The 15,613-nt window shown below is 33.7% G+C and overlaps 1 protein-coding gene across 1 annotated transcript in view; it reads left to right on the top strand.

The window, feature by feature from the left end:
- The window catches only part of CSMD3 (CUB and Sushi multiple domains 3), a 509,139-nt gene that overhangs the window by 97,920 nt on the left and 395,606 nt on the right, over positions 1 to 15,613 (top strand). The window contains exon 12 of the mRNA XM_021706867.1: positions 12,932 to 13,101. Within this exon, the coding sequence (XP_021562542.1) occupies positions 12,932 to 13,101 (170 nt within the window). The remainder of the gene's footprint in view (positions 1 to 12,931; positions 13,102 to 15,613) is intronic.

The raw sequence follows: 15,613 nt of genomic DNA on the forward strand, positions 1-15,613 counted from the left end.
CCACTCACCTCAGCCTCCCAAAGGCGCGGGATTACAGGGTGAGCCACCGAGCCCAGCTTCTTTTAGGATTTTTAAGATTTCAGGTCTCATGTTGACGTCTTTACTCTATTTTGAGTTGATTGTCGTATATGTGTGAGATAAGGATCTAATTTTACTTTATTGCATGTGGATATCCCGTTTTCCTAACAATTTATTGAATGGACTCTCCTTTCCCATCGGATATTCTTAGAGACTTTGTATATTAGTTGATCTTATATTCCTGGATTTATTTGAGGGATTTCTGTTCTGTTTTATTGGTTATATGTCTGTTTTTATGTCAGTATCATACCGTTTTGATTACTACTGTTTTGTAATATAATTTGAAATCAGGAAGTGTGATGCCTCCAGCTCCATTCTTTTTGCTCCAGATTGGTTCAGCTATTTGGAGTCTTTTGTGATTCTATATAAATTTCAGATTTTTTTTGTATTCTGTGAAAAATGCCATTGTGATTTTGATAACGATTAAACTGAATCTGTGTATTTCTTTAGGGAATATGGATATTTAAACAATATTATTTCTTCTAACCCATGAACACAGAATATCTTTTTACTTATTTGTGGCTTCAATTTCTTTTATCAATGCTTTATGGTTATCAGTGTACTTTCTACCTCTTTAGTTAAATATCAAAGCATTTTATTCTTTTTTTTTTTTTTGAGTTTGGAGTCTCACTCTGTCGCCCAGACTGGAGTGCAGTGGCTGCTCCCGGCCACCGCAGCCTCGACCTGCTGGGCTCCGGCAATCCTTCCGCCTCAGCCTTACAAGTAGCCAGAATTACAGGTGCGCTACCACGCCCAGCTGATTTTTTTGACTTATTGTAGAGATGAGGTCTCGCTGCCCAGGCGGGTCTCAAACCCATGGGCTCAGGCACTCCACTCACCTCAGCCTCCCAAAGGCGCAGGATTACAGGCTGAGCCACTGAGCCTGGCTGCATTTTATTCTTTTTGATGTTGTTTTCAATGGGATTGTTTTCTTAATTTTTTTGAACAGTTCCTTGTTAATGTATTAAAAGGCAACTTATTTTTGTATGCTATTTTATATCCTGCAACTCTTATGAATTCATTTTTTTAGTTCTAACAGTTTTTTTGGTGAAATCTTTAGAGTCTTCTATATATAAGAGCATATCACCTGCAAACAGAAATAATCTAACTTCCTTTTCTGATTCACATAGTTTTAGTTTTTCTCTCTTGCCTAGTTGTTCTGGCTAAGATTTACAGTGTTATGTTTAATAGAGAGGACAAGAGTAGGCATCCTTGTCTTGTTCCTGATTTTAGAGGAAAAGATTTCCAGTTTTCATTGTTGAGTTTGATGTTAGCTGTGTGGGCTTGTGATATATAGCCATTGTTGTGTTGAGGTTATTTCTTCTAGTACCTATTTTTTAAGTGTATTCTTGAAAGGATGTTGATTTTTGTCAAATATTTTTTTCTGTAGCTATTAAAATTATATAATTTTGTCTTTCCTTCTGCTAATGTGGTGTATCACATTTATTGATTTGCATATGATGAAGCAAACCATCCTTGTGTTCCAGGAATAAATCCAACTTGATCATGGCATTGTTGAATTTGGTTTGCTATAATTCTGTTTAGGATTTTTGAACTAATGTTCATAAGAAATATTAGTCTATACTTTTCTCTTTTTTTGTAATGTCTTTGTCTACGTTTAGTATCAGGGAGATACTGGACTCCTAAAATAAATTTGGATGTGTTTCTTCTTCAGTTTTTTTGGAAGAGTCTGACAAGGAGAGGTACTAATTATTCTTTAAATATCTGATAAGAATCAATAGTGAAACCATCAGGTCCTGAGTTTTTCTTTGATGGGAGACTTTTAATTACTGATTCAAATTCCATACTCATTATTAGTCTGTTCAGATTTTATATTTCTTGATAATTCAGCCTTTTTAGGTTGTATGTTTTTAGGAGTTTATTCACTTATTCTAAGTTATCTAGTTGGTTGGTGTGTAATTCTGACAGTGGTCTCTTATGATCCTTTGTATTTCTGTGCTGTTTTAATGCCACCTCTTTCATTTATGGTTTTATTTGTTTGACATATCTCTCTTTTTTCCATAGTCTAGATTGATCAATTTTGTTTATCTTTTCATATAACCAACTGTTAGCTTTGTTTGTCTTTTCAATTGTTTTCCTAGCATCTATGTTATTTATTTCTGCTCTGATATTTGTCATTCCCTTCCTTTTAAAAACTTTTAGCTTAGTATTTATTTATTGCATATTGTAGTGACTTTAGGAGTAAAGTTAGGTTGTTAATCTTTCCTTTTCCTTTCCTTCTTTGTTCCTTTTTATTCAGGTAGACATGTATCACTAAAAGCTATTTTGAACTGTGGCTCCTCATGTTTTGGTATTTTGTGTTTCCTTTTTCATTTTTCTCAAGATAGTTTTAAATTTCCTTTATGATTTCTTCTTTAACCCATTGATTGCTCACAGGCATGTTTTTTAATTTTCAAGTATTTGTGAATTTTCCAGTTTTCCTCCTGTTGTCAATTTCTAGTTTCATATCATTGTGGTAAAAAAAAGGTCCTTGATATGATTTCATTTTTAAAAAATTTATTGAGACTTGTTTTATGGCCTAACAAGTGATCTGTCCTGGAGACTATTCCACGTGTATTTAAGAAGAATGTGTATTCTACTGCTGTTGGAAGAAATGTTTTGTTGTTAGGTTCATTTGGTCTATATTGTAGTGCAATGTCTCCTGATGATTTTCCATCTTGATGACCTGGGGTTCTGCAGACAAGGTGTCATATACCTCATGGGTGTGGGCTCCATGATGAGTCAATGGAGCAATCAGTAGGTTCTGCAGCCTCCCTTCCCTGCTTCCCCAGCCTTTTCCAATCAATGAGCAGTGTAAACCAACTCAGGATTCTAGATGAGGCAAGAAAGAAGAGGGCCTACTGGGCAGTATCCTCCATGACTGGGGGAGCCAGGTGGTCCTTCACTATGTTCTGACTTTCCATGTGGAGAAACCAGGTTGGGGGGCCTCTCTTGTTATTGCATTATGCCACCTTGGGGGAGAGGTGACACAGGTAAAGTCAAACTGTTCTTACCCTCTTCAGTTTTTTAAATTTTGATAAAATGGTGGTTTGCAACCTCTCTACTCTTCTTATGATTTTCATATTTTCTCTTCTCTAGCTTACATTGTTGGGTTAGGTAGTTGGAATCTCTCATTATCACAAAATCAGCCTAATATTTAAGAATCTGTTTGTGTTTGCCTTATTTGCTTTCTTATGTTTTCATTTTTAAAAAATAGGGGAACAGTGCTCACTCTAAAGTAGCAGAGGAAAATGCACAAAGAAGAAGCTATCTGCTCGTGTCTGCCTCTCTTCCCCTGCCCCACCAGAGACCTTGATTAAGCTTTCACTTAAACTGAGATTGGTATTTTAATCTATGAACAGAAAACTTGTTTTGAGCACCCCTAATACCTGTGGTATAAGATTCAGATTAATTTTAGGTACTTAATCAGATGATTACAGAGAGCATATTTCTATGGTGTCATGGCTGTTATAAAGTTAGAAGGGAATATTAGTGTCCTGGTCTTAGTTTACTTCTCTTCTCAATCTGTATGTGTTTGGATATACCCTTTTGTCTGTGTCTTGAAAAATCATTCCTATGGATACAAATAATTCCAGATGGTTGGTGCACTCTACCTGATATCACATAGACATATCAAATTCATCATGTACAAAAATAAGTTCATCAACATTATACTCAAAGTCACTCATCTTCTCTACCTTTCCCTCTTTGCATGCCCTCAATATCCAACTAGTCTCCAAGTTCTGTAACTTTTACTTTCCCATCGCTTCTTCTTTAGTTCAACCTCTCATCATCTCCTATAGGAAACACTACAATGGTCTTTTCTAGGTTTTTATCCTCTAGTAACCCAAGACTACCATCTGTTCCTCATAGAATTTCCTCAGTGGGTTTATCAAAGTTGAGTTTTTGGCCAGGCACAGTGGCTTACATCGGCAATCCCAGCACTTTTGAGACTGAAGTGGGAGGATCACTTAAACACAGATATCTAAGACCAGTCTAGATAACATAGCAAGACTTCATCTCTACAAAAAATTGGCTGGGTGGGGTGGCATGTGCCTGTAGTCCTAGCTACTTTGCAGGCTGAGATAGAAGGATCATTTAAGTCCAGGATATTGAGGCCCTGGTGAGTTGTGATCATGCCATTGCACTGTAGTCTGGTAAACAGAGTGAAACGCTGACAGAGGGGAGAAAAAGACTGAATTTTTCTGGATTTTCTGAATTTTTAAAACTCTTCTATGAATCTTCACTGCCCACAAGATAAAGTCCAAATGTCTTAGAATAGTGTATCAACTACTGGTTTTCCTAACCATGTCAATCTGGTTTACCTATGTATGCTTTCATTCACACTATTCCCTCTGCCTGGAATCCCTTTTTCATATATTTGTATTGTCTTTGGTACTGCTTTTTGAACTCAAATAAAGGTTAACCTAATCATGAAGTCTTCCTCTTGCTGCTTCTTTTAAAGGTGTTGCTTCCTCATTTTTGTCATCCCAGCCTATTGCACAAGCTTGTGTCATACCACAGACTACACATTAGTGCATGCACTAGTCTCCTTGTATGTCTTTCTTCTAGTGTATCTGTCTTAAGAAGTCAAGGGCTTCATCCTCCAGACCTATTGTAGTATCAGGTATAGCCATAGTTATTTTTATTAGTAACATTATGTGTAATGAGTAACTAATCTTAGTAATCGGATTTTTCAGGTCAGTCTGGGCTCTGAGAGTGTCAGCTCAATGGGTCAGCCAGCCAAGTCCCAGAGAGGGTCATCGAGGGGCTGGTAAGCCTAACCCCAGAAGTGTCAGCTCTAATGGTCTGGCAAGTCAAGCCCTGAGAGTGTTGCTGGATTGGTGAGCTGGCAAACCTAGCCCCCTGGGGTGTCTCAGTTTTGAAGTCTCGACTTCTCCCAGCAGCTCTCCTGGTTCAGCCAGATCTGGCAGCTGGCAAGCCAGCGTCTAGGGTGCATGGCTTTTCGGTTCCGACGATCTTCTGCAGCTCTTCAGGTTGCAGCTCTTTAGGGTCGAGGTTCTTGTCTCATGTCCATGAAGAATGAGGGACACAGACAGCTGGAAAATGAGAAAGCACGATTTATTGAGAGGATAGAAAAGCTCCCACAGTGGGAGGGGCCCGAAAGCGTTGCCCATCTGGGGCCGAAAACCTGGTGCTTATATAGCCCTAAGTCCAAGCAGATTAGCTATCACCATCTGTAAACTGTAGCTTTTCTGGTCAGTATTAAGTATTAATCGGCAGGAGGTAGGGGCCTAATGGCGAGCTGATTGGTTGCTTTTCCATCCCAGCAGTGAGTACCTAAGCTCCTGCTTGAGAGGCTCACAGGGAGCTTGATTACCAATGCTGAGCCTGAGAGGTCTGCCAGGAGTTCACATCATTGTTACCAGAGGACCAGCGTGTCTGTTTGCCTGCCTATCTCCTGTCTCATTAGCACAGTAGACCCTCAATAGTTTGTTTTTGAAAAAAAAATTTTTTATTTTTGTGGAAAGAAAAAATGAAAAGACAGGGTAATGTTACAGAAAACACTCCATATTTTTAACAGAAGAGTGTTTATTTGATTTAAAAAGGTTTGAATGTATGTTCTTCAAATATAATTTCAAGTCACAAAAGAATAGTTCTACATGGTAATAATGATTACCTTAATCCTGCATGGCAAAATGATTATTGAAAATAAAATTTTAAAGGAATAAATAACAAATCTTAAGGTGAATTCCTCCAAAGAAATTTTTTTTAAAAACCTCTTCATTTGTTTATAACTTTAATAAGCACTAGTTTGCACATGGATACATACATGCATTGTATTTAGAAAGGCTGAAAGGAGAAAGCCAGTTAAGTGCCACTTTTGCCTATGAAGAACAAAAGAAAGGAGAAACTAGACTTTATGCAAATAACACTAATGGATTCGCATGTTCTCTGTAGTGGCACAAGGAAATTAATATACCTCGCTACCCTCTAATTTCCACCACTTTCTTACAGTCCAAGAAGTATTGAAACACCTATTTAAGAAAATAAAATATTTTTGACTAAAAATTTTTGAAGAATAAAGTGTTACTAATACTTCCAAGTTGAGAAGGCATATTAGGAAAAGTTCTCCAAAAAAATATCAATCTCATTAACACATTTTACCATATTTCACAAATTTTAGATACCCTTTCAAAAAATTTAACATCTATGAAATTCATATTTATCTCACAATCAATGACCACCATAGGTTACTGGTAGCATTTTTGCTTTTTTTTTTCTTGAAGAGACACATAATAAAGACACCTATTTTCATCAGTGGTGTCTTAACTTAATAAAATACAATGGAAATTATATTTGGAACATATTTGGCTCAATTTGCTGATTTTAAAAAAGTAAATTCACCTGCAAAAAAAAAAAAAAGACTGATTTGAGTTTGATCCCCACATGCTCCTTTCTGAGAAAAAATCACATATTATCATTATTTTTTCTCTGGTAATAATTAAACTTAAGGAAAATGTATTCCTGTTTAATGCTACATCTTATTTGATTTAGCATACCATACGTTTATGTTTGGAAGCTTCCTAGGCGTTTTGAGTAATCTAAGTTTATTTTAACTGCTTCCACAAAATAGTCTTAAAATATTCTGTGGTGTTTTCAAAATAGCATAAAAGAAGAGATTCAATTGCAATTCAAATTTTAAAAAAATAACTGTAAACTTCACTGATCATAGACATTTTTCAAATATCCCTGCCAAATTACTGAAAAGCATTTTACCAGTTTATCTAAAAATATGACTGTATGCACACAATAGATGCTACCAGACTTTCTTACCCTAGTAATGGAGATTAATGATGCATGGATTTGCCTGTTTTTCAGTAAGTATGAAAAAATTGAAATGCAATGGGTAGCCCCGCTCTAGTGAATTCTTCACTGTAGCAGTGACTCTTATCACTAGATTCCAGTACACATCTCTTTCCTCCTCCAATTCAGCTAGAGCCCCATTTATCAACATATTATTTTCATATTTGGCAAAGGGTTTCATATTAGTAGCTCAAATAGATTTCTTAATCAGTATGTTTAAATAAAAATATCTTATGTGGATAGGATTTGTTTTTCACAAAAGTCAACATCATATGCAGTGTGTAAACTAGAAATTGCTCAAAAATACTTATATGCTATAAAAAGAACTAAAGACCCATTCTCCAAAAATATCTCCCTAACATCTTGCTAAATTGGGTAATGTTTTCATAGTATTAATTCTTACGATTTAAAGATGACCCTCCAGTTCAAATTAAAGAGAGGAGACATTATTAATAATTAATAGCTTTACATTGATTATTTTTGCAGGGAATCCTTATTATCGAATGAATTCTTTATCAGATAGTGGCATCAGTTATCAAGAACATAATATTATCTCTAGAGCAAGACACAAGGGAATCAAGGTTCTGGGCTTATGCTAAGGTTGAGAGAAGAGTGCTTACTTCATTCCCAGAAAATATTGCAACCCCTGAATCCAGAAGCAATAGTTGTCTGACCCAAAATCTCAAGAAGTTTTATGAACACAGTTAATTCAATCTTCTCTGTTATTTCTATTCTGCAACCAATTTTCCAAGCCTTAAAGACAAAAGTAAAGTATTCCCTATCACAAGAACAAGCAGCTCACACTTCGTGGCTTCTCCATTCATACCTACCCAAGAAATAACTTTTTTTTCCCTCCTACACCAGGTAAACATTCTAAAAGACCTAAATTGACTCGAGCTCAACCTTGCACAAAGGAAGCTTTTTCCATACTGGGTCTTTCGGTTTCCAGAACCCACCACCACCCTACTGCCAATAATGTTTTTAGAAATATTGCTTCTGTTTGGAAGATTGTTTCCCCTCACATGCCTTCCTCTATCACCCTTAATTTTCTGAGCTATTTTAAAATTGCTGTCCTTCAGAGAGTCATTCCTAACCACGTAGGACAGGCCAGGGCTCTCAGTTACACTGTTTCACATACTATTTGCTTATTTGAATGGCAATGTGATAAACTTTTCATTGGAAAGTAAGTTCTGTTGAAGTTTCAGCTACCCTCCCATTCAGTATGTAATAAAGATTCAAAACATATCTCTTGAGTCTGTTTATAAATTTGTTTTTCCAAATCAGTGCATTCTATTATCTCTAGCCACTTCAAATATCCTAGAATACATTCTCAGTCAAGGTATCCTGTTAAGCAAATAAACTGTTTATATTAATGTTCTGGCTTTATTTTTATTGTGAAAAATTTTTCACATACATGTATTATGTCATATATGCTGGTCGTTCCAGAACCTTCCTGAAAACCTTGACTTTGCTGTGATCTAGTGAGTCTCAGAGTTGTGATTATTTAGTGATAGCAGCATCCATAAATGTCATTACAGCTGGGAGATAAATTCTTCAGCTTGGCTTTGCCAATTGGATTTCTAGGTCTTCCTGTACTTCAATTCCTTTTACCCATGTAGTTGATTATATATATATATATATATTTCATCTTCCTAAAATCAACTAACCATCCTCCCCCTCTCTTGAATTCGCTATTCTGCTGTTTATTACTCTTCTCAATTAATTTTAACATATTTCAAGAATATTCACCGTTTGCCAATACATGTATCTTCTAATTTTAAAACATGCATTGTAAAAACTTGCTGTGCTATTCATGTTATATGCAATGAAAATCTTGAAGTTATAATACCTTTGTTGAGCATCCATAAGCATGCAATCACAACTATTATTTGCAGAATGATTTTCGATACTTTAATGTGACATTGTTTTATTTCATACACCATCACAGCCACCAGGTGCTAGAAATAACCATGTTTCATTCCATATCAATAATTTTCTCCTTTATAGGTCTTTTGTTCTTTATTCACATCCCTTGTGACCAGAGGTCGTGCTTATGTATAGGGAAAGCAGCACATTTAAAAATTCAGAGTGTAAGACTGTGGCCAATGGTCAGTAAGCAGTTTAGGATAGCTGAAATGCAAGATCTGTGGGATAGAAGGGTAGGTAATAGCTGTAAATGCGGACTGGGGTCACATTGTATAATGGTCTTGTGTGATATTCTCTGGACTTTGACTTGCTGATGGTGAGTATATTTTAAGCAGAAAGAGGAAGATCAAATTTGCATTTGAAAAATACCATTATGTCAGCTTATTACAGAGAAGAGTTAAAAGCATGCTCATTTTTTGAATTGGGCATTTGGTTACACTGTGAGACGCTTGTTGTTAATTTCAGTATTAGGCCTTGTTCAAATCCAGTTGGCAAGCAAGACTGCTATATCTCAAGCGCTGAAAGAGAGCTTGTGCCGGACAAATGTGAGTCCCACAGAGTACTGAAAACCAGTGTTTGGTATACTTTGCATTCAAATATTTAATCAAAGATGAAATTCCACGTAAAATAAATTATTTATTAATCAGCTAGCTCTTGGAGTCTGGTATTGTGGTTAAATAAGTTCCTTCTTATCCTGCTGGTAATAGGAAATTTTACTAAAACACTTATTGAAAAAATAAATGCATACATTTTTCTGCATATATAAGTAGAACTTTCTGAACAGATTTTATTTTACGATCTTCCCATGATATGAAATAATTACTCTGAACACTTAAAATTATGTGTAATAGAATATATATTTTAAAATTATATGTGGTATGAATGTGTTTCTACCCCCAGGACACACTCCAGCCCAAAATACAATATTCTTACTAATTTTTAATAGAATGCCTGTTAGATAGTGTGGGCAGCAGCTAAAGTATAAAAGAAAAATGATCTGATCTTATGTACTAGTTTACCTAGAATAATCTCAATTTACACCTTTTGTCTGGGATAATTATTAACAATGCCTCCTTTCACACCAAAAAAAAAAAAAAAGTATTTTAATCTGAAAGAGAAAGTATGCATTCACTGTTTTAACACCATAGGCAGTGACAGATGACAGTGTAAATCTCAGTTCTGATGCGCACCATTTGTTTTATTTTAACAAGAAATCTCACTTTGGTGTCTTAATCTTTAAAAGTACAGAGAAGAAATTTTCCCTTGCTAGGTTGTCATGAGAAATAAATGCGGAGTCAGCTTCATGAATGTGAAACCCATGTAGTAATCCAGCGTTCCATGCTAAGAAAGTCCCTGTGCTTGGTTTAATGTTCTATTGTTCTCCTAAGATTCTTAATACTTTTCTACATGGGGCAGTGCATTTTCATTTTGTATTGGTTTCCACAACTTATATAATTAAATGAGAAAGGTGATAATTTAATCTAAGTTATCTTCCTTAATTTTTCCATTCTGGTTTAAGTTCTGATTGTATTTTACAAAGTAGAAAATCATTTATAGCCAATTTAAACCAACTGAAATAGTAAAATATAACAAAAGGTTTTCTAAAATATAAAAGACAAATGTTCTTGAAATTATACATAATAATGTTTCTGAAAGAAGGCACTATCTATTCAAATCTTGAGAATATAACAAATTACTATCACATTTAAAGGACAGTTGAAAAAACTGACCATTTGGTTTTGTTTTTTGGGAGGAGAGGAATATTTTACTCAATTTACACAAGTGGTTTTAATAACATAAATGATTTTCCAGAATTAGGAGAAGTCCACTGACTTATTATAGATAAATGTCTTTCTGCACCTGGATAGATTTTGTTACATCAAGGATAAACTTTTCTAGTACATATAACATGATATCATAATTAGTATTTAGACTCAAATATTTATAATGAGAACTTTAATTTATTGAGCTTTTGTATGTCAATAACATGCTAAATGTTCAACATGTATTGTCTATTTATATTATTAACACACACATACATACAACAAACAAAATATCTCTGAAAAAGAGTATTATCATTTTCATTGTAATAATAAGAATACTGACACTTAGAAAGTATAAATAACTTGCCAAAGCAATACCACTAAGGAGAATAGAGCTAAATTTTGACCCTACGTCTCTGACTTTTAATGCCTATCTCTTAATCAATGGATCAATACTTTGCAAATTGGCTTCTAAGAATATGTTTTCAAAACTTCATTAATCTATGAAACAATTGAGAACTATTTGTATTTGCTTCCAAATAATCTAGTTGATAAAAATATATGTACATTCTATATCATCTGAATGATCTGGATTACCTTCATCTTCCTCCACTTGCATACCTAGATTCAAATAGGCTAGTGAGAAAGAAATTAGGCAGATTTAAAATGAATTGATTCTCACTAAGTGAAGGACATGTGGTATCATATTGTACTTTGCAGATGAAAGTTTCTCAGCAGTTCACAGAGGCATAAGATGAGGGAGAATTGAGTCATTACACAGTATAGAGTAATTAAAGGCGTAGCAAACTACGTAGCAAAGCCTGCACTCTAGCAACTGGTTCCTGATCCACATTGCCAAGGGGGACTTAATTTCAGGAAAACAAAATCTTATGCAGCATCAGATACATATTGTTGTTTTTAATTTTAGTGTTTTTGTCATTTGGTTCTTGTATTTGTAAACTTGGTTTTGGTATTATAATTATATGCAGCCAGAAGTATAAAAACGTATCTATTTTTATTTGAACATGTTTAAGTAACATTAAAATAAAAATAATTTAACTCAATATTGGAAGTTTGTAATTTTTCTCCTTTAAAAAGAGTTTGAGAACTCCTCTATTGTGTTATAGTTTCTTATGTGATTGATTATTGGCATCACATTGTTAGCTTTCATTATTATTTCACACAATATTGGTATTATACTGACTGCTTCTTTGTGATCATTTTTATTTTCTCATTAGGCTTTTTCTTTTGCTTTATTTTGCTAAGGTTTAAGCATTTAAAAGTTAAAGCAGTGCATTATTCTTCACCTTGTTGTCTACTTTCTCTGATTATTCCTGTAAATAATTATTTTAAAAATCTTTTTTCTGGAAAACAATAACTTGCTTGTTTTTCTTTTTTAGTTAAATCTTAGAAAATATAAATTGTCCTGCCTTATGGTTTGGTAATACAAAGCAAGTTATTAGATAAGATAGAAAGCTGAGTTCATTGAACTTCTGAATTATAATCAAGAATTACAAAGATTTATTGCTTGCTTTTACAATATTGCCACAAACTTTTTATATTATAGTAAATTAAAATAAAATTTAAATTAAGTTTGTTGAGAAATTATTACTTTTTCCTACATGGTTAGGCAGGTAATTTCTCAAATTTTGCAAAATTAGTCATGGACGATTAGCATTACCATTTATTTATTATGAGAGTGACTTAATCCAATCTATCTTTTGAGAAAGGTGATAAAATTTCCAAAATACCCAATTGTTTCACTTACTGATTAACTATTATTTCCAATGGGTTTTTACTATTATATCAATTTTCAAAGACACTATGGTATTTGATTTCCTTTTTAATACTGAAGTTCTTTGATCATAGGAATGCTGAATATTAGGAGAAAAAATGTCAAATTAATTTTTAAAAGGTTAAAAAATAAAATTAGAATAATTCATAATGAAAATGTCTTTGCCTTTTATTATACTTTAAAGAGTTAAATTATAAATTTAAATGTATTAAACGAATTAGATATCCACAAATGCCAAATACACTTTAAAAGTGTTTTGCTCTCATTCTTTCCAATGCTATTATTTTATCCAGAGAAAATTATTGAAACTATTGTATATTTTTATTTATATACAAGTGTCCCCTTCATGAGCCATGGTCTTTTCTTCCCATGTGTTATTTGAGGAAAAAATATATCATTTACAACACATCGCCATTCTGTATGTTATTTTCCTATTAGGCTTTAGATAAAATAAAATGCATTACACTTCCATACATGACATTACTTGAAAATGATAATGCTTTCTATTAAACTGTACTTCAATATTCTGTTTTACCTGCAGCTGAATGTGGTGCATCTGCAACAAGTAATGAAGGAATTTTGCTCTCTCCAAATTATCCACTGAACTATGAAAACAACCACGAATGCATTTATAGTATTCAGGTTCAAGCAGGAAAGGGAATCAATATTTCAGCCAGAACATTTCATTTAGCACAAGGAGATGTTCTTAAGGTAGGTGAACTCAGATATACTTGTATTTTGGTCATTTTTAGCCATTAAGTATACATCAATAAATTTATACACATATATGTATATGTCTATATAATTAGCCATAAGTTGATTCTACCAGTCATTCATTCATTCCAATTATACATTAATTCTCATTTTCCTGTTACTACTTTCCTTTGAAATAGAATGTCTTCTTTCTCATGTTCATTTAGGGTAAAAAAGGAAATTTTTATTTTATGATACATAAATTTTTAATGTTTCAATAATACCAAAATAAGAAAGATGTCATGCCAAATATTTTATCTAATAAATATTATAGGCCGATGTTTTGTCTCTTGCCTATAATCCCAGCACTTTGGGAGTCTGAGGTGGAAGGATCACTTGAGCCCAGAAGTTTGAGGCTGCAGTAAGCTATGATCATGCCATTGCATGGAGAAAAGCTACTTGTATTTGTGATATTTACCTTGGGAAGGGTTGGGACCTCAGTCATCAGTGACAACATGAGGGGATGTGTTTGTGAGAGATGGAAGGTGTCAGAAAAAAACTCAATTTACACCTTTTTAGTGAATTTCTTCAACAACTGATTTTTCTTTCATGAGTGAAAAGATAGAAATTTATATTCCCAAATATATCTTAGATATTAGCAATCTCCTAAGAATATATATTCCACAAAATTGTAAAAAGTACATACTAAATATTACAATAGAAACAGACCAATTCAATTACCCTCCTATTGATAGTCTTGCTGAGATTTTTTTTCTGTATTATTATGTTAAAATATCTTCAGCCAGCAAGCTACTCCATAAAAACTATTTGGGGTGAACTTTTAGATTCCAGGTCTGTCTTCCTCATGGTCTCTCTACCGGTATAAGACATAAGATGCTTGATGTTACCTCATTTTTCCCATTAATCCCAAGGACAACTCTTAGTTGAAAGATACTGGCCACTGCTTTACTAAACTCTGGCATGGCCATGTGCTCTTTGACCTATGACTTACACCATGTTTCCTAAGCTTTGGTCCCCCTCTCCTACCTTGGAGAGCTGAATCGCCTCTCTTTTTCTCTCTCTTTCTCTAATTGACTTTCTAAATAAAAAAAAAAAGACCAATACTTTCTAATCTAAAAAAAAAAAAAAAAAGAAAAGAAAAAGAAAGATACCCACTGACATAGACATGCTTAGGTGTACACAAGCAGAAAGATTAACCCTTGAAAGGACATATGATTAATTCTCAGTTTTTGTTGTTGTTTTATTTACTATATGACATCACTATACTGGACTCTGCCAAAACAAAAACAACAACGACAAAAATATGTGTGTGTATCAGTATCTATTTCTGTATATTCCTATATAACTTGTGTCTCTGAGCACCCACAGGTCAGGCTGACACTCTCATTCTCACTTACCTCCTCTTTCTCTCCCTCTCTTTTTCTGTAACTGACTTTAGTTATTTAAAACCATACTTTTGAAGTTTGTATTCATGAGTTCCAAGTGAAGACCGCCATATGATTCCTTTAGGCTGTTTCATAAACTTTTTGATTCCTGGCACCACTCCCAGATTTTCTGGTTCAGTTGATCTACACCTGGGAATGTGGATTTTTATAAAGCTCTTCAGATAATCTAATGACCAGTACGTGTGGAAATTATAAATATATCTTTTGATTCTAGGGTTAAAATTAAGAAAGTTCATACATCAAAAAATTGTATTGCAATGCTTCAGGGTAGCACACTATTAGTCTAAATAGTAAAAATTGACTTCAATATTAAGGGATAATTTCGAGTAATCAATTTTATACCAGACTGATACATTTTTGTATAAAATTGCCCCAAACGTCACCTGTATCTAAACTGTTTATGTACGCAATCCTGACTTGTACTCCACAACTTTAAAATAAAATAAAATTTAATTAAAAATTTTTTAGCTTGTGCACTTGTGTACATTGTCAGAAGATGGTAAATAATTTTAAGCAGCATGCAAGAAAATCCTCCATGAACAGACAGAACAGTTTCTAACCATAAGAAGACAGTAAAAATTAAATAAATTAATTAATGCATACATAACAAAAATTCCAATGATGATTTTAGCTAAATGTGGAAAGGAAATTTCACCTTGCCCATTCTGAATTAAACAAAAATGGTGCAGAATGATCATTTAAGAAAACATTTTTTCTATTTGCTAAACTAAAGGGTATTTTCACCTTTATCCTTGCTCACTATGAAAAATCTTGTCTAACTATGTGTTTTTATAATGGTAATAGGACAAATATATGACCTTCTATCCACTACTATATAAGAAAATTTTGTACTATGGATACTTTCAACAATCAATGTTTGCTTATAGAAATAGTAGAATGGGATAAGTGACAACTTTCTTGGATGATACTTTAAAAAAAAATAATAACACACCACAGGCAGGTTTGGATTTTGGTTGACAGTGTAGCTTTAAGGAGTACAAAAAACATAATCTGCGTTTTTTTTTTAACTTTGATTTCAGATTTTTAAGAATAAATATTGAAAC

This window comes from Carlito syrichta, unplaced genomic scaffold (genome assembly GCF_000164805.1).
Source record: "Carlito syrichta isolate Samal-C Ts95f unplaced genomic scaffold, Tarsius_syrichta-2.0.1 Scaffold316182, whole genome shotgun sequence".
Classification (NCBI taxonomy): Eukaryota; Metazoa; Chordata; class Mammalia; order Primates; family Tarsiidae; genus Carlito; species Carlito syrichta.